Raw genomic sequence first — 18,931 nt, forward strand, 5'->3', positions numbered from 1 at the left:
AGGGAGACCCGTTAAGAGACTAGAGCCGTGGCTCTTTCAGAAGTCCAGATACTGAGACATGTCCCACTGGCCCTTGCCCTTCAGATTGTCTTGGCAGCAAAAGGAAGTACCGATGAAGAGGAAGTACTGTTAAAGCAGATTTTTCTGAGGTTTTGGCCCACATGGTGAAGTCACTAATAAGTATGTGACAATATTTCTAATGACTTTCCAGGGAAGTAACTGACAACCCAGAAATCAGGGATTATTGTGTTGCCAAAGGAAAGACACTCTTCATTAGCTACCCTCGGGGGGCGGGGGTAGAAAAGGTACTGTGTGTGTGTGTGCGCATGTGTGTGTGTGCGTGTGCGCGTGTGCGTTTGTACATGAAGGTGATTTTCTTTGTGCTCAAACGTCATTCTCAGCACCTTACGGGTCAGGGCACTTTGTGTTGCTGTGGAAATTTATGTTAGTTATAGGGTAGAAAGTTCTACTGAGAAACTTGAGAGGGGTGTATCAGGGTTGAGAGAAAATGAGACTGAAGCTCTCTAAGGACGCACTCAGGACCTGAATTTCTGGAAAGAGGCAGAATTCAGAGTGAAGAAGCTCCGTTTCCCACACTGACCTCCTGGGAGGCAGACAGCGGTATGGTCAAAGCACTTAGGATACTTCTGTGACTGCGGTTAATATAAGCTGGTGCTGCTTGCGTCACTGTTTCCTTCACTAAATTGTAAGCACTTCAAGAAAACTTGAAAACTTCCAATTCGACAAAAATCTGTAAACATACAGTAATGCTGCCGCTAATCCACATACTTCATTCCAGAAACTTCTTTAGCAGAGGAAGGAAGATTCCTCGGATCTTCAGAGTCATATGTAGAGGTTCCCCAGGGAGGATGTACCCCAGGAACGGACTCAGGAAACCACAGCTCTGGATGTGTTCTGCTATGTAACTTTGGGCAAGTTCCTTCCATTCTTTATGCCTAGCCTGAACACCAAAAGGGCTGAGCTTGAATTATCTTTCAATCCAATCTCTAGATCTGGGTTCCTGAATGGTGAGTTCTGTGGGGGCAGGGAATTTGTCTGTTTTGTGCACTGATGTATCTCTGAAATATTCCAGACTGTGTCTGCCCCATGGTAGGCACTTGATAACTGTTGAATGGGACGTATAATATTTTGGAAGGCGTTGTGTTCTTCCATCCAATTGGGCAGATGGTGGTTTCCTAATCCTATGGCTCAGGGAGCGCAGGGAGAGAAGGAAAGAAGGGTGGTCCATCTCCATCCCTGTCCACTGACTTCGGGACTAGATGCTGCCCCAAGCTCCGGGGTGATCAGGCTTATAAAAGGTGCAAGGATTTATAAGCCCTGGACCCGGGGCTTCTCTTTTAGCCTGGGAAGGTCTCTCTGCAAGAAACGTAATGTCGACACAGGGTGACTGCCTTCCCACCAGCGGCCGCTTCCTTTGTCAACATGAAGCCAAGTGGCATCTTGCTGCTGCCTCTGTGTGTACGCAGATCACCTGGGGCATATCTTATAAATGGCTTTGTTCCTAGTTCCCTAATCAAAGCATCCCCGGGATGCCTGCTGTAGTAGAAATGGGAAATTCTTCTCCATGAATAAGTGGCTGGAAACAGCCATTTTATGGTTTCTCTCTGTCCCTCAGGCCTTTCCACACTCCTGTCAGCACTTTTTTCTCAACACATGGATGCTTCCACTCTTCAGAGCTGGTGAATGGTAGAGTTTTTGGCCAAGTAGGAGAGGTTGGACTGCAAACTTTGGGAAGGAGCTTTTGGGTTTTTTTGTGCGTTTTTTTGGGGGAAGGGTTTGTTTTGTTTTTTGTTTTTTTTCCACTTTGTACTCCAATTTACATGTCAGAAACATACCCTTCGCCTTCCGCATCCAGAGCAGCAACCAGTTCTGTAAAGAGAAGTCCCGTGAGAAAGTGCTGCTGACGGTACTCGGGAGTAAGATCGAACATGCTGGCAATCTTCTGGTCCTGGAAGCTGGAGCAGGAGCTCGAGTTCTATTAAATAAAATAAAAATAAAAATAAAAAAACCCTGAGATGCTGTTAAAAAAGAAAGAAAGAAAGAAATGCAAGGAGCAGTTCCAGAAGGAACAAGAACTGGAATTAAAATCACAATGGCCAGTGTATAAGGAGCATGGGCTGCCTGGAGGGAGGCTTTGTAAGCACCTCCCAGGGACAGACTCCAGGTGGGAGCTGTACTTCCAGTGGTCACTTTGCTTTCCCACCCCCCAGACAGAGAACTGTCAACTGGGAAAGATGAAAATAGAGCCCCCAGGGTCTCTCACAAAAGGACTCATACTCCCCTCCCCACCCTAGATCAAAAGCAAAGATGAAAGTCCAAGGATATCATGTGGATGGGGAGACCCAAGGCAACGGGCACTGGGTCCCATGACGTGGCTTTGAGCAGGGAATGCCTCTCTATAAACTGCCTCCTTGATTTGAGGCTCCTGTTTCCTCAGCTACACTTCTGAGTATGGCTTCTACACACTGCCCGAATTCTGCTGGCTGGAACTAGCAGGCGAGTTGGGCAGGGAAGTGTCAGACTACCAGTCCTAGAAAATTCCTGTGGTACCTTGGGGGCACACTTTACTTTGCACTAAAGGAATCGAAAATGTCTCTGGTAATCCTTTACAGTTGGGTGGGGCTGGGCCTTGGCCCTGGCTGGCAGCTCTGGGTTGCTAACTCCCTGGGGTAGTCGTAAGGGAAATGGGGCAGTAGACTCAGAGCAAAGTTAGCCCATTTGGAATCGCTGCTGCTATTGGGCATAAATGGCTAGGATTTTTTTGTAAGACAAACCTTCACCTTTGTGTTAGTATCAAGGAAAATGCAACAAAAATAGAAGGTAATATTGAGAAATCTAGCTTGCTGCCCTGAGTTACTGATTTGTCAGCTATAAATGGAATGGGATTGTAAAACAGCATTTCCTTAAAGTTTTTCTAGAAGGCATGAGTCCCTTGAGAAATCTATGGAGGGAAAAAAAAAGTTTCCCATAGTGGGAATCAGTGCTTATTAAATACTTCTCTCCTCCACCCCTTGGGTATTTACAGTTTATACTAACAAGTTAGAAACTCTTGGGTGGCCTACTGCAAACAAACCTGTTAACACAGGGTTTCTAAAACTTATTTGGCTCTGGAATTCTGTATTTGCATAATACCTCTTAACATCCAGTAAAATCTGGGGCCCGCTGAACCTAACCTGTGAGAAACTGTTACAAAAAAAGATCGGCCATGTCAGTCAAAGCCTTGTCTCTAAATACTATACAAGTGTTATTTTGTGTGTGTGTGTTTGTGTCAGATAAAGAACAAGACTCATTAGAAATACACTCTCTATAAAAGAGACCGTTGGATTCGTTTATGACAAGGTCTTTTTAGTGCTTCAAGAACTAAATTATCTGGAGTATAATTCAAGATGGACTCACCTTGCACCCAACTCCATTTTATAACAGTATCAACAGAAAGTTCTAGGATAGCTCAAAGATATAATACCCGGTGTTAAAAACCACTAGTAGACCATTTCGGAATTAATATAAAGGAATAAGCAATTTCATGAACTTTATGGTTCTGGGGTTGAGGAAAAGGAAAGTGAGCAAAGAAGATGGTCCACCTAACATGGAAAGATGATTAATGCCAGACAGAGGAAGCTATGTGACTTACCTATGAATTTCTACATTCTCATAATACGTATGGATTCTTTGCTCTTCCTGGCCTCAGTAGGGACCCTTGAGACCAGGAAGAAATCAATCACATACCTTGTAAAAAGATGGTGTGACTTTGGGTACCATACTTGTGAGTATCTGGGTCAACTGGGCTGGTGTGAATAACTTGGTTTGTCTTTTAATTAATAAGACCAACCTTTCTAGTAATTAATGACTAAACTAATTAAATCAAACAGGTTGAGGGATTCTTTCAGGAGCTGCTCACCTGGGAAGAGATGGAGGGGCACGGGGAGGCTGGAGCAGTATCAGAATTCATAAAGAAGAGGTTCAGATTGAGGTAATGCTCATGGCTGCAGAGGATTCTCAGAAACTCCAGCCTCATGGAAATGAGCGTCGGAAGGTTGGTGAGCTTGGCTGACAGCTACGAAGAAAAATGAAAACAGGAAAGACGTGTTTGTGATAAGGTAAATGGAGTTTCAGTTGGCAGATACAAAAATCTCCTTTCTCTCCAAATTAAGATCATCAATTTAATAAAAATTAATGGGAAAGTGCCACGGATGCATAGCTCTATATTACAGGGAGGCCCAATGAGTTTTCACGCATTACTATTCCCCTTAATAACTCTAGCCGAACAGGTGTCCCCCATGTGGATTCTTGACCCGACCCCCACCCTTGTCAAACCTACAACGTTGCAGCAAACTGTGTTGCAAATGATCTGGTGGTATGTCTTCAGTGTAACGTAATATCATTAATTTCACAAAAATGCCACTGTGTCTGAGAAGCTGAATGAAAGGAGCTGACCCCATATGGGGCCACTCAAAACTGATGCAATATGACTGGGTGACTCTCACACCACAACTGTTCTTTTGTAGTTTCTAATTAAAGGCCCCGATGGGGAGTTCTCAGACCAGTTCCCCAGATAAAGGCATCGCATTACTGAGGAAAGTATGTAGACCCTACAAAAAAGGTGCAGAGTTTACCCCAAAGTAAGAAGGAAGGAAGTGGAGGAAAAAAAAAGAGAAAGCTGGAAGAGTCTTTCCTTGAACAACCAAACCATGAAAAGTACAGCATAGGGAGGACAGTCAACCATCTTGTAGTAACACTGTATTGTGACAGTGGGGACCACACTTGTGGTGAGCATTGCATAATGAATAGAATTGTTGAATAGATATGTTGTATACCTGAAACATTTAATACCGTATGTTAATTTGACTTCAGTTAAAAAAAATTAAAACAAAAACAAACCACGGGCAATGAAATCCTGACAACAGTGACAAAATGGAAGCGATGAAATCCTGACAACAGTGACAAAATGGAAGAGATCATTTGCTTCCCTCAGGTGAGGTGACAAATGAAGACCCAGACTCTATGGGCTTGGCTCGAGGTAGCTTCTTTTAAGGCAAAGTAGGGAAAGGGGGAGCCATGAGGGAGCCTGAGCCTCTCAAAAGATCATCATCAACACCCTTGCGCCCTAGCAAGGGAAACCAAGCATCTCATCCTTGTGAACGGACATGCCTCCTCTTCGTGGACTCTGAGAGCGGTTTTATAAATGACATAAGTTAAATGAGCAACATATCTTCAGCCGTCTGAGGAGAAGCCATTGTGCTGTGGCTCATTTTGTGTATAGGATCAGTAAGTCTGTAGTTAGACTTTTACTTGAAACAAATGAATACCGTTACATATTACGTAAAAAATAAAACATGGCTTTTGTGTAAGAACAGTTATCAGAACCTATGCTCTTTGTCAGTGTGTCTTGCTGGCTGACTTTGGACCAATGGAGCCACCAGCAAACTGAACTGGTTAGAACTGGATCGTAGGCCCCTCCCTTAAGGGTCACTCACCAGGAGCTGTTGGGTCAAACCAGTCAGAACGTGAAACCATAAGATATTTGTCCTTGAAAGAAGGTCACAGTATAGGTATCTTAAATAGGTCCCTTAAGATGTCATTAAAGATGGAAATTTCAAAAATAATTTTGGTGATATTTTAAAAAGAGTAAGGTGCAGTAGTAGACATATCCTCCACAAAGTTCAGGACCCACAGTAGTGGCCTCAGTGGCACTCCCCAAGGGATGGGTGTTACCTTAGTGACACTTGGAAAGTGACTTCAAGCAATTGAAAAGCTAGATTTGTGTATTATTAGTGACTATTAAAAAAAGGCTGAGATCATACCCATTGTCACAAGGTCTATAAATGGTGGAAGATATGATGGGGTGTTTGAATGAGGGTGTGCAAAATGATAAAATCAGAGGATTTTGGAAGAATATAACTTGGCTCAGGTATGATGCTCATACTCTATCTGGACAGCTTGGATCAATGGGTTGAACGACCCTTGACTACAGGCAGTGATCACCGTTGGTCTGAGCGTTACACTAATTATGCTGACCAATATCACTGGCCAACAGGTCATAGGATCAAAACGTCCAAGCCTGAATAGGTCTAATCCAACTCTGGCTTTTGGCAGATGAGGGAGCCACGGAGGCCAATGTAAGCCTGCGCAGATCACAGAGCAGTTGAATGACATCGCTGGAATTAGAACACGGGTCTCCAGATTCCAAGTCTGAGGCTCTCTGGAAGCTGAGACACAAAAGAGGGAGAAAGAGAGGGTAAATGAGAAGCAACCCTAACCTAAAAGAAAAGGAAAAGATTGAAAACAGAGAGAGAGAGAAGAAAGTAAGGAAAAGAGAAAATTATAACGGGCCTCTGCAGGGCAGGTGGATATCTCCTTTGGGCTGCCTTGTTGGCTTTTCCGTAATGAAAAGTGTCTGTGTGTGATGGAGAGTGTCTCCTTCACCGAACATGAGCCAGACTTCTCTGAGCTGTTTTTCAAATAGGCACCCCCTTGAGCATGTCCTCCAGAGCTCGATTTCAGCAAGGACCCTGCTCCATCAGTTTAGCCAGCCTCGATGTCTGACCACCTTGATATCTGCCCAGTTCCTCATCCCTCATCCCTCACCAGCCCCTGGGGGTTTCTGGTCACCCTGGCCTGTCTTCAGCAAGAATCCTGTTAGGTTGGTTCAGCCAGAATCCTCCACACTTCTGAGGCGTCTGCTTATGAATTTTTCATCCACTAATCCCCCCACCCTGCTCCTGGCTATAAGTTCCCACTTTTCCTTACATTTATAGTTGGGCCCAGTCTCCGGTACTGTAAAATCCCATTGCAACAGTCCCCACACTTATCTTAATAATCCTGAATAAAAGTTTGCCTTACTGGGGCGCCTGGGTGGCACAGCGGTTAAGCGTCTGCCTTCGGCTCAGGGCATGATCCCGGCGTTATGGGATCGAGCCCCACATCAGGCTCCTCCGCTATGAGCCTGCTTCTTCCTCTCCCACTCCCCCTGCTTGTGTTCCCTCTCTCGCTGGCTGTCTCTATCTCTGACGAATAAATAAATAAAATATTAAAAAAAAAAAAGTTTGCCTTACTGTTTAATAAGTGTCATGAATCATTTTTTCTTCACAAGCCATGGGCCTACTGTGGTGTTCATTATCTCCTTTCTACATATCCACCTCTAAGTTTGGAAAAACGGATTAACTTATATTTGTAATTCATCCAATGACCTGTTTTGAAAAACATATTAACTTATGTTTGCAATTCATCTGATGACCTATAATCCTCAACATCTAAGAGGGACGGCACAGAGGAAAGGCATAATCCTCCACGCCCCCCCCCCCCCAACCATTCTGGTGGAATCTGAAACAGAAGATCCATGCAGGGTCAGGAGGTCACGGCACACAAGATACTGGTGTTCCGGGAATTCTGATGTTTCCTTGGGATTCTCTTTTTACAGATCGGTGCCCTTTTTAGGACTTCCTTTAGAAAAGTCATGGTCTTTTTGGCAGGGGGGGGGGGGAGATCTTTCTCTATTACAAATGAGGAAATGAGACCCAGAGAAGTTGAATGAATTACTTAGGGTCACTAAGAGATAAACCACGGAGAGCCAGGTCTGATGGCACAGAGTGATTAACCCACTGCACCCTGGAGTTAGGGAGATGTGGCTCTTTCCAACCTGGACAAGTTACATGACTCTTCTAAACTTCAGCTTTATCATTTGCAAAACATAGAGGACACCTTGCGAGGATTAACGATACTATTTCTAGAAAACGTTCAGCACAGTGCCTGGTGCACAGGAAGAAGCCAGCCGTGGTGACGGTGCTGGTGACGGTGCAGGGGGTGGGTGGGTGGCAGTGGGAGTTGGAGGTGGTGACGGTGGTGGTGGCTGGTGCTGACAGTGGCAGTGACAGTGGGAGGGGTGGCTGGAGCGGGAATATGGAAGGAAAGAAGAAGCAACAATAGCAACCAACCACTGCTTATATTCCTACTGCTGGAGCAATTTAAGGGGGATGGCGAACAAAAGAAGACTCCTACTTAAAAATCTGAGGTGGCGGCACTTCTAAGACCCTCTTGGATTGTAAATATTTGCTTTGTGCTCAGTGACGTTTGGCGGATTTTATCAGGGTTGTTTAAAGTCCGAATTCCACAACCACATTGTAATTAACTACCCTAATACGTGAAAAGAGACCTCATACGTTGAATTCTAGACCTGGTCTGAAAACGAATGCAACCATCACGTGATTTCTGTTAACCGTTCCAGTGAAGACGATCAGAGCACTAACACCTCTCAATTCTCCCACATTTAACTTGTTGACCCTTCTGTGCTGGGTTGGCAACTGCTCCAGGAATCCATGCGAACCAGCGTGTCTAGTGATGTCCCCAGCAGAAGACAAATGACATACAACACATGATCACAAAACCCGGAATGTACAGGAGCCAAGCTGTCTCACTTGGCGATGAGTCTGACAGCATACCATGGTAAGGAGCAGGACGCTGGAAGAGAAGGAACCAGCAACAACACAGCTGTCTGTGGGACACTCACCTGGTTACAATAATGTTTGATGAGGTTAAATACAAAGCCACGATCCATGAGTGAGAGAAGGTCATACAAGAAGAAAGCCAGGCTGATGTTGATCTTTTCTGCCTGTTCGTTTTCCTTAAAAACAAACCAACACACAAATCATTTTGTGGCAAACCCTGATCACGAACAACCAGGTCCCTGGTGGGAAAGCCCGGAAAGACAAGTCCTATTATTTCAGGCAATGTCCCTCGGGGAGACATGGGGCAAAGCTGGTGACCCTGCGAATTGCAGCAAATATAAGTGGGCCCTTAGCAGGTGCCGTGAGTGTTGAGTAGAAGCAAGCAATTCTTCCTTTATGGTTAAATATTTAGGTACATTTCTTTCAGTCTTCTTTTTCCCTGCATGCATATTTATATATTTATAATTGAGCTCGTTCTCTATACACAATGTTGGGCCTCAAATTTTTTCATTCAACATTATACTATGAACGTCTTCCCACGGTTTTACCATTTCTTCAAAACCTGTTTTTAATGGCTAGCTCATATTTTTTCATATGCTTCCATAACTTATTTGATTCTGGTAACTACCATTTTGGCAAAACTAACATGCAAAGTATCCACTACCTTCAGTGGGACAGATTCTTAATTTATAAGGATTGTTGAGAAAATCTCATCAGGATACAAGGATTGGTTTTTACCTAAGGAATTCTTTCCCTCTAATTAGGCAGCATTCCCAGCTTAAGAGGGTCAGAGTTAGACACGGTAGAGTGAACTCTTGCATGAACTGAGGCCAGGTCTTTGGTTTTGGTTATTTCTCAGTGCTCGTGTTTATGAGAGATTTTACAGGACTTCAGAGCACCTGGGGATTCACTTTTTCATATTTATGTCCTTCATTTTCAGAATGATAAATCACTTTTCTCTGCCTCTATTGAAAATATGATTTTAAAATATTTTCCTTTTGTTCGGATGTGCCGTTTGCAAATTCAGGCCAAGCTGAGCAGCCCCTGGGATGGAGAGAGCCCTGACGCAGAAGTTTCCACAATATCTCTCAGTGACAAGTCCGCCTGTTCCAGGATCCTGCAGAGGGACCATTCCTGGGCAGTTTACGTAACTGTCTGAACATTCTGGGCTTGGAATCTTCAGTCCTGGCTTTGCTGCTAGCTGCGTGGCTTTTGGAAAGTCTAACAACCTCACTGTGCGTCCTTTTCCATGCCTGCCAAAACGGAGACACCACGGCCGCACTGAGACAGTTTGCCTCAAGAAATAACCAGACGGAAATCTCCTGAGCACTGGGTACTCCACAAATTCTTAATAATGATAAAGGTATTAATAATGACCACTGCTGCCTCAAGTTTTATAGTTGCCTTTTAATTGTTCTACTTCCTTTTATTCATTTTGCAACTTTCTATTTTGACATAATTTTAAATACAGAAAAGGTGCAAGAATATAGTACAAAGAATTCCTATTTGCCCTTCGACCAGATTTATCAATACTTCACATTTGGCTACGTTAGCTTTATCATTCTCTGTATATAACGATTTTTTTTTCAGAGTCATTGACTCTGAGAGTAGGTTGCAAAAATCATCCCCATTACGTCGTACATAATACATCAAGACGTATTTTCTAAGAATGAGAATACTCCCTCACGTATCTATAGTGACAATCCCCCAGCGCCACCCCAGAGTCCCATCCAGTATAATAACTGCGCTCAGGTGTCATGTTTATTTAGTTATATTTAAATTACTGTCTTAAGAGGACACTTTTTTCCCTGCTTACGGAAATAGCAGACGCACAAGGTCAAAGATTTAGAAAATAAAGAATAAAGGCCCAGTTACCTTCTGAGGTTTCACTAAAAGGGCTGCAGTCTCCGAGGTGACCACATTAACAATAGTAGTTATGTCATCTTTGAAACGGTCAGAAAAACGAGTCCTCCGAAAATTGTCCCGTTTGTCCATGTTATGCACGTACTGCGCCATGCTTTTCACCTACAGAGGGGGTGGGGGAAATGCCAGCAGAGAAACTGGTGAGCTGCTCGTACACTGGGAGAAAGGGGGAAAGACTTGAAGAAAAGCTCATGAACAGGGGACTTTCTAATACTTTATCTGTGCTGGTGGTTGCCCAAGAAGGACTTGACAAAAAATGCTGTGGCCGCACAGAGGGTTACCATGGTGGCAAGAGGTGGGAAGGATGTCCTCTTCTTGACCCCAAGTCAGGGGGCTTCCTCCTTTAGCTACAGTGTTAGAAGACTCCCCTTCCCTCAACCGCCCATAGGAAGGCAGACCTAGCCTGGGCTCCTGTTCCCGCTCAGGCACTGCTTGATGGTGACACCAACACAGAAGGAACTGTCTCTGATACTGTTTTGATGTGAACTGAAGTCACTTCTGTCCCCGAAATGGCAATAAGGAGAAGAGGGGACAAATGCTCCTCTTGAGTTTCAAGTTGAAACAGGGAGCACAGTTTTCCAGAAACAATTCTATATTATGCTAGCTGGAAACTTAACCACTATTGGGAACAGTGCCTCTAGGAGAAGTTATGTTTTGAATTCAATTAAGACTACCTTGCTTTATATATCTACCTAAAATATATATTTATATATTTAAAAGATATGTATTAAAATACACAACAACATACAACACCAGCTCAATGCCTACCACCACTTAAAATCAGGATCATGTTTTGTTTTTTGGACTTCCTCTTGAGGCCAGGAGATTCGTGGGTAATACAGGCCCCTTTGACATGATCTGAGGTCGTGTCTCCTCCTTGTTAGAAGTTCCTTAGACCTATCAGGAACACTCTGATGGGCAAGACTGGGAGTTCTTACCGTTGGATGCCTACCCTCTGAGGTCATTTTCGTGAATGTGCCCAGGCTAGTCAGATAGTCACTGCAGAAAGAAATGGCCCTAGGAGTTAACTGCCCAACTTTGCCTGAAGATGACCCCCTAGGTCAGGGCTGGAAGCAGAGGGGACAAAGCCAGTTATATGGGAAAAATGCTCTCCGCTCCTATGATGTGAACTGAAGTCACTATATGGGAGAACGTTCATGCACTGCCAGTAGCTTTCTGGTTCTAAGAATGCAGGGCCAACAATTTTCATCAGCATTGAGACAAGCAGAGATAAAAAACAGAGAGAAGGTGAAATAAGAAGAGAATAACACACAGGCTTTATGTGTTTTCTGTTTTCAGATAATACCATGGCCAGCTTGGAGAAGACCTAAGAACATAAGATCCTAAGCCCAGGGTAAGGACCATGGATTCTCTTCACTGTAGAGCCCTGCCCTGTTCTGGACACACAGATGAGTCTGTACCTCACAGAGTCTCACATACTTGGTGGGAGGGAGGATCAGGATGAGAGATGGGGACTGGGCTCCATTTTTGTCTGACCAAAGTAACTCTCTCACGATGTTCCTAACAAAGGACCTAGGAAAGACAAGCCCTCTTTGTTTTGACCAGCCCCCATCCTGAATTTCTTCTGGCGAACTCACCCTAGCACCAGACTTTTAGAACTCACTGTTATATCCGGCTCCTGCCTGCTGAGCTTGGCCATCCTACAACCAAATAAATAATTCTCACAATACCGTACTTCCAACTAATGGCCTCTTTCCAGACTGTAAGTCACTTGCCAGCTACTGTGTCCTTCGGCTCTTCAGAGAAGAGCATCCAGTAGAAATAAATACTATTGGATGCTTGGTCTATTATTTGTAGGGGGGGTGAGGCAGGAAAATACTTTCCCCCCCATTGGCCTTCATGACCCATTGACAGCAGGGGTACCTCTAAAGAACCTGTTGGTGCAAAACTTCATGTTCTGAGCAAACTAGGTCACCTATTTACCTGTGGGTCCCCAAAGTCTGGCTCAGCAGTTTCTAGAAGCACAGGGATTTATTCATTAGCAAGTGTGAAATTGGCCCAAGGCCTGTGTTCAACAGCTCCGATGCCAAAGTAGCTGTTCGTTAGCGCTTGGGCATTAACACATTTGAAGGGTGTTAGATGGCACAGGTTGTTGGCTAAGTCTAAGGAGGTGGTCCTTTCTTTCTCTTCAGGCTTCTTGGGAAAAAACCTGTTTTGGTTTTTAAACAACTTCCTGAGCATCTGTAAGGCAAATGCACCCACAATGCACGGAGGACTGCGCACCCTGTCTGGGTCTGGGATCAGTCTCCTTGGCAGAGCTCTGGCTGGGGCTCATAGCCTCCACCTACCTCCACCCAGCACCAAGATCCATTTCTTGGTGTTTTGTGTCAATCTCTGAACCTTGGGAAGCTGATCTCTACGGACTATATTGCTCAGGCCTCCTTGTCCTTGGGCTTCTGCTTGGAGTTGGCCAACGGGAGGTACCAGCAGGGGGTCAGTGAGGGAGAGGACACAGAGGCACATGCTCACTCCGCTGCCCTCACCTGGGCCATGGCAAGCTCCTGGCAGTGACGACATTTCTGTAGGACTCCAGCTCCTGTCACGGGGATCCTCTGCTCTGTCTCAGCTTTCTCCAAGTCTCAGTTACACTGTTCCCTACCTTTGATTCTCTAGAGCTAGACTGGATAAAGACTCCTCTCTGGGTGCCCCAACAACCGCATGCTCACACCCTGGCACCGTCCCTTTGATGAATGCTTTTCTGTCAAGCCTTCTGAGTGATGCCAATGGTGTCTGGCCAGGACCCTGACACACTTAGGTTACCACATGCAGAGCCCTGGGGCACCAGTGTCTTGGGAGATCTGCCTGTTGACCAACCCCTTCCATACGCTCAGATCGGCAGGAGCTTTCTTTCCAACGACCTCATCTGTTTACCATCAAGGACGCCTAGAGGGAAGGAGAACCATCAGCTTTAGCTTTTGCTTCCACTCCCAGAGTCCTAGGAAATAAATGTGCAAGATCAAAAGCAATTTTCACCTTTTTCCTAGGTCTTAGCTCCATGCAGTTAAGGCCAGTAAAGCGGACAAAGACTTTGACAGACCTGGAGACGCCGCCTTATAGATACCACATTTCTTCCAATCCCATTTTTGTACTGGAAAGGTAGAAAACCCTGGCCTCAAGGCTGCTTGAGGATTAGGTGAGATGAAGCTGAAAATGGCGCCCGGCGCATCCACAGTAAAATGCACAGTACATTTTGGATGGGATTAGTTTTCCTTCCTCAGGGATACCAGCTGTTATGGGGATTATATGAAGGACAGAGTCACTGGGACACCTGCAGACCATACAAACTTGCCTTCAAGACAGAGCTCTAGGATGCCAGGCGGAGCCACTCACGCCTCCAAAGGCTGAGTTTATTCTGGTTGGGAATGGCATAAACGTAGCAACGGTGCATAAAGTTGACTTCTGAATCCAAAGTTGACTTTATGAATATAAAATACGCATGCTGTTAATAAGTTGGGCTAAGGAAGTGTTTTGTAACTTTGAGCTTCCAAGGAGAGGCAAAATGGCAGAGGAACAGAAGCTGGACTAGAGCCCTGAGCGTCTGGCGCTCAGCGGCTGAGACGGCTGGGCAAACCCTACTGAGCCTTGGTTTCCTGTGTGTGCGGGAGGGATGACTCCTCACGGTACTTACCACACAGGTCTTCACTGAGGTTCCAAGGACACATGAAAGAGCCCTGAGAGCTGTTACTGGAACTCACACACAGCAGACCTTGAGGACCACCATTCTAGAGGTTTGGTTCTCTGGCCTAACAATTGTACTTATAATATAGAACTGTTAAATAATATCTAAGAATGATTAGGTGAAGTGTGTCTGTACACATGGGCACACGTGTGTGAGTAAATGATATGAAACGTTTTGACTTGGGATACTGTTTTCCTCTGGGATTTTGTTCCTTGAGATTCTACAATACCAATTTTACTTTTTGCTTCTTGACTTTTCATTTGCAATATGGCAGATGAACTCAACTGCAGTATGCAATTACACTATGAAGACTATTTGTAGGAAGTGCCTATAGATGGATGATGACCCAAGTGAATCCTCTTTTCGGAGAAACTTGACGGCCAGTGGGTTAAGTAGAGGGATGTATAGGCCATGGAATGTTGGTAGTGATACCTCTCCTGACTTGAAAGAGAGTTTTAAGGCCAGTCCATTTGCTGCCAGAGCACAGAGGTCATGTCTTACCACTAATGCTGTTGCTCCAAGACCCGAAGGCTGCAGCCACCCACCTTAATTAGCTTGGCTTTTATAATGGAAGATCCTGGCGCTGGCCATGGAACAGACCCTTAGCTCTGCTGAGGCCTCACAGGGCAGGGATGGCGTGCACTAGTGGATCCTCAGTGGGCTTAGAAGTCCCCCGGAAAGACAGGTTAATAATGTACATCACTGGCTTCCACCCTTCCTCACTGCCTTCACTAGTGCTGGGGAGGGTCTCAAGAATCTGCTTTAGTTTTACTGAGCACCCCCTACTTCCCCCTAGTGATTCTGTTCCAAGAATTTGAGATTGTGCTTTGAAAAGATCTTTCTCCAGCTAGGGGTTGGAACTTGGTGAAATGCTAAAAGACTGGAATCCTGGGTGTTTTTGTGACATGGGCCTGACTTCTTTTTAACCCTATTGCACATTGCTTCCCATTTCCTCCCCAGTGTGACTTTTATTTTTGTTTCTTTGATCCCCTGTTGTCTGTATCCTATTGTTCAATAGTATCCCTCTTCCTTAGGCTTGACCTTAAATAGATAAAACTAGAGTTCGGGGGGAAATCCTACCATCTCTCTCTTAAAAAAAATTATTCACTTAATGTCACAGAGGAAGGAACCCAGTGGATAGAAAGCTGACTCTATCACTAAATCCTAATCCACTCCTAATCCTAATCCCTGGGACTGTTTGTATGTTCATTTTTACATACAGTTGACTCTTGAACAACATGGGTTTGAACTTCACAGGTCCACTTATATGTGGATTTTTTTTTTTGATAAGTACAGTACAACCTTGTAAATGTATTTTCTCTTCTCCACAATTTCTTAACATTTTCTTTTCTTTTAGCTTTCTTTATCACAGGAATGTAGTATATAATACATAATACACAAAATATGTGTTAATTGACTGTATGTTAACAGCAAGGCTTCTGGTCAACAGAAGGCTGTTAGTTATTTTTGGGGAGTCAAAAGTTGTATGAGAATTTTCAGCCATGCGGGGGGGGGGGAGGGTGGGTTGGCGCTCCTCACCCCCGCATTATTCATGGGTTAACTATAGTTAATGTCTACCCTTGTATACCTTTTTCATTTAACATCACATCAAAATTTATCTCCATTTATCATCATTGATAAAACGGATACTCTTAGTTGCTTTATGGTAAAGTCTTTTCACTTCAGTAATCAATTACAGAGTGGGTATTAGTATTACTATCTTCATTCAAAAATGAAGGAATTTGGCTATGCCTTTTGCTCTTCTGGGAGAGATCCGACAGAAGTCGTAGGGCAAACAGATTTACAAGTTTCACTTTTTCCCCCAATAGATATCAGTTGGTACTTGTCTGATATCAAGCAGTGTGCTGGGGCTACAGATATGATCATGAAGAAGATAGACCCAAATCCTAGACATTAAATAAGCAATACAGTAAAACAATGATAAATTGTAAGAATTGCTGGAATCGAAGTAAACAGGGTGTTTAAGAGGAGAATAATAGACAGGAAGACATACTGCACTGTAAGGTGGTCAGAAAGACTTCTCGGGGTGGTAACATTTAACCTAAAACCCAAAGAGAAGAACCCAAAATGTGCGTGCATGTGGAGGGGATGGAAGGTAGGCAGGGGAGAGAGAATCTCAGAAAGGCTTTGAGGCTGAGAAGGCCACGGCACCTTTAAAGAACCAAAGTGGGACCAACGGGGCTGAAAGAGGGGGCAAGGTGGTATGAGCTCAGCTGAGAGACAGAGGGAAACATAATCATACAAGGGCTTTGTAGGCCAGGATAAAATGTGTGCTTTATTTCCAGTACACCAGAAATCACAGAAGAGTTTTCCAGAGGAGACTGACATGATCTAAGAATCGGCAGCCCTGTGCAGAATGGATGGACCAAAAGAAAAAGAAATGCAGGTGGGTGAAAGAGAACAGTGATCGCAAGAAGCGCCTGAGAGAGAACGGTAGATCAGCCCGGTGGGGAGCAGGGACGATGAGGAGAAGCAACAGGCCGGAGGTATGTTTTCAAGGAAGCATCAACAAGAATGAGCGGATGTTGGGCAGAGAAGTGAGGCAGAGTTAGATTTTAAAGAATGATCCCAGATTTCCAGCGGGAGCAACTCGGGGGGATAAAACGTCAATTCCTAAGTGGGGGACAACTTCACTGCCTTTCTGCAACGTGCCTCATGCCCTGCTGAGCACAGACACAAACAGGCAAGAGTCTTACCAGAAGCTCAAAGAAGAACCAGGCGTACTTGAAGACGGTTTCTCTCACCATCCCAGTGCTGACCACCATCTGCAGGGCAAGCTCCTCGTGGAAATGCTGGACGACAAGGACAAAAACCAGCCTGAGATGGCAGGTGCTTCCTACACACACACCCCTTCTCTTTTGCACCAACTGTTAGTTCCTGACACAGGCGTCCCAGGTATCCCAGACCACAGGTGGATGGCAAAGTCAACGCCAAGCTTACTTGAGATGGAGGACCTTCCAGGTGGGTAGGAGAAGGTCAGTGGTAGTATCAGGGAAGAGAACAAGGGCTGAAGGAATGGCCTCAGCCTGGGAGAGACTGCATTCTGGGGTTGCAGTCAGAACTGGGACCGTTATGTTCCCCTCAGACCCTGCTGCAAACCCTCTGTGTGACCGTGGGCAAACCATTTCTCTCTCTGCCCTCAATGTTCTCATCTGTAAAATCTGCTGGTTGGTAGCAATGGTGGTCAAAATGGATCATGCATCAGAATCCCCTAGGGGGATTGTGAAGACACACAGGCTGCTGGGTCCGCCCCACAGTTTCGGATTTGGATTTGGTAGATCTGAGGCGGGGCCTGAGAATTCGCATTTCTAACAAGCTCCCAGGTGCTGCTGGTGCTGCTGGTCCAGGGATCTCAGTTAGAGAACCAGCGTCTCGGTGGCTATCTAAACTGCCCTCCAGACAGGACGACTCTTGTTTTTATAATCCCACTACGGCATTGTGGGAAAGGTGATGGGTTGGGCTTATGAGCAGATCCTCTGCTTTAGACAGGGGTAGCAGCCTGAACTCACAGCTTCTCAACTCCCTGTGTCCCAGGGTCAGATGCCTGAAGGTTCCTCAGCTCTGCTTTATGTTACGCCTCCCTTCAAGTTAGTCAACTGCTAGAGAGCAAATGTAGCAGAAGACTTTTGCATCTTTTGTACATTTCCCATTCCCTGGTTAATCTGGCTACTTAATATTTTTGACAACAGTTTTGCTGGGGAAGAACATCAAGACTAAAAAGGTAGGGCAACCAATTCATCTCAGTTTGCCTGGGACTGTCTTGGTCTGAAAACAGAAAAGTCCTGCATCCCAGGGAATCCTTGGTCCTGGGCAAACGGGAACGGGTGGCCACCTTAACTAATGGCAAAAATGATGTCTGGATATTTTCTGTGGATTTCATTAATCCGATGACCATAAAACCTAGAATAAATACAGATGAACTAATTTGTTTATTGCTCTGTGGGTAAGAGAGCTAAAACTATTTGAACATCCTAATACCACACCCTAAGATACTAGCATATGTGGCAGTTAAGTTTCAAACTCAACCCCTAAAACAAAAATTGATCATAGCAAAGACTGTCCTTGACACACCTTTACGGCACCCACCCTATCCAGCGTGCGTGCAACTCAACTTACCATCTTATGTACATTACAATTCGAGAGTTACTAAGCTACACTGAAAGGACACAAATGGAAAATCTATGTGCAGATCTCTGGGTATTCTAACTATTTATAGCCTCAGCTGGTTCGTGGTGATGAGTGCAAAATGCTTAAGTGTTTGAGCATGTCAGGAGGTTCGCCCCACTTCTGCCAGGTGAATCAAACCTTTATAATCTCGGTATGCGTTCATTCATGAAGCTCCCCCACCTGGGAGCAGCACGAGGCAGAATGTTGCTCTAGCAGGTGGTCTAAGTGTGCAGATGATGAAGTCAGCTACGCCTGGGTCTTGCCCATGTAGGAAAGACTCGCTCCACTGGCTTCAAAGGTAACCTCTGGAAAATAGGTCAGTTTGCCTGCCAGAGTCTTAGAGATTAGAGGAGGATAAGCTGCTTCTTAAAGTAATTTATGCTGCTTACCAGGCAACATTATTACAAGAACACCTTGCTCCGGAGGTTAGTGAAGAGAGCCAAGCAGCTAAATCCTTTTTGCTGAGCTATGGAAGAAACACACTGTCTAAACTTCCCTCTGAAATGAAATGATTCTCTTCTAGTCATTGAGATAGCCAGGAATGAAGTCAAAACAAGGCAATGGCAAAGCCACACATGATTGCTTGCCTTAAGGAAGTGAGGCTGTAGGCAAACCATGGCTTTAAAAAGGTCAAATGGAACATGTAACCAGTCCCTGC

At 44.9% G+C, this 18,931-nt stretch overlaps 1 protein-coding gene across 8 annotated transcripts in view; it reads right to left on the minus strand.

Annotated features, from left to right (window-relative positions):
* DOCK8 (dedicator of cytokinesis 8) overlaps nucleotides 1–18,931 on the minus strand; it is a 318,437-nt gene that overhangs the window by 148,002 nt on the left and 151,504 nt on the right. For all 8 annotated transcript variants that reach the window (XM_045772361.2, XM_087858754.1, XM_087858753.1 and 5 more), the window contains 5 exons: nucleotides 16,803–16,898; nucleotides 10,338–10,487; nucleotides 8,525–8,638; nucleotides 3,920–4,075; nucleotides 1,857–1,996 (listed from right to left, as the gene is read on the minus strand). In XM_045772361.2, coding sequence (XP_045628317.2) covers nucleotides 1,857–1,996; nucleotides 3,920–4,075; nucleotides 8,525–8,638; nucleotides 10,338–10,487; nucleotides 16,803–16,898 — 656 coding nt within the window. The remainder of the gene's footprint in view (nucleotides 1–1,856; nucleotides 1,997–3,919; nucleotides 4,076–8,524; nucleotides 8,639–10,337; nucleotides 10,488–16,802; nucleotides 16,899–18,931) is intronic.

Source organism: Ursus americanus, chromosome 34 (genome assembly GCF_024610735.1).
Source record: "Ursus americanus isolate L20-20 chromosome 34, mUrsAme1.1.p, whole genome shotgun sequence".
Classification (NCBI taxonomy): Eukaryota; Metazoa; Chordata; class Mammalia; order Carnivora; family Ursidae; genus Ursus; species Ursus americanus.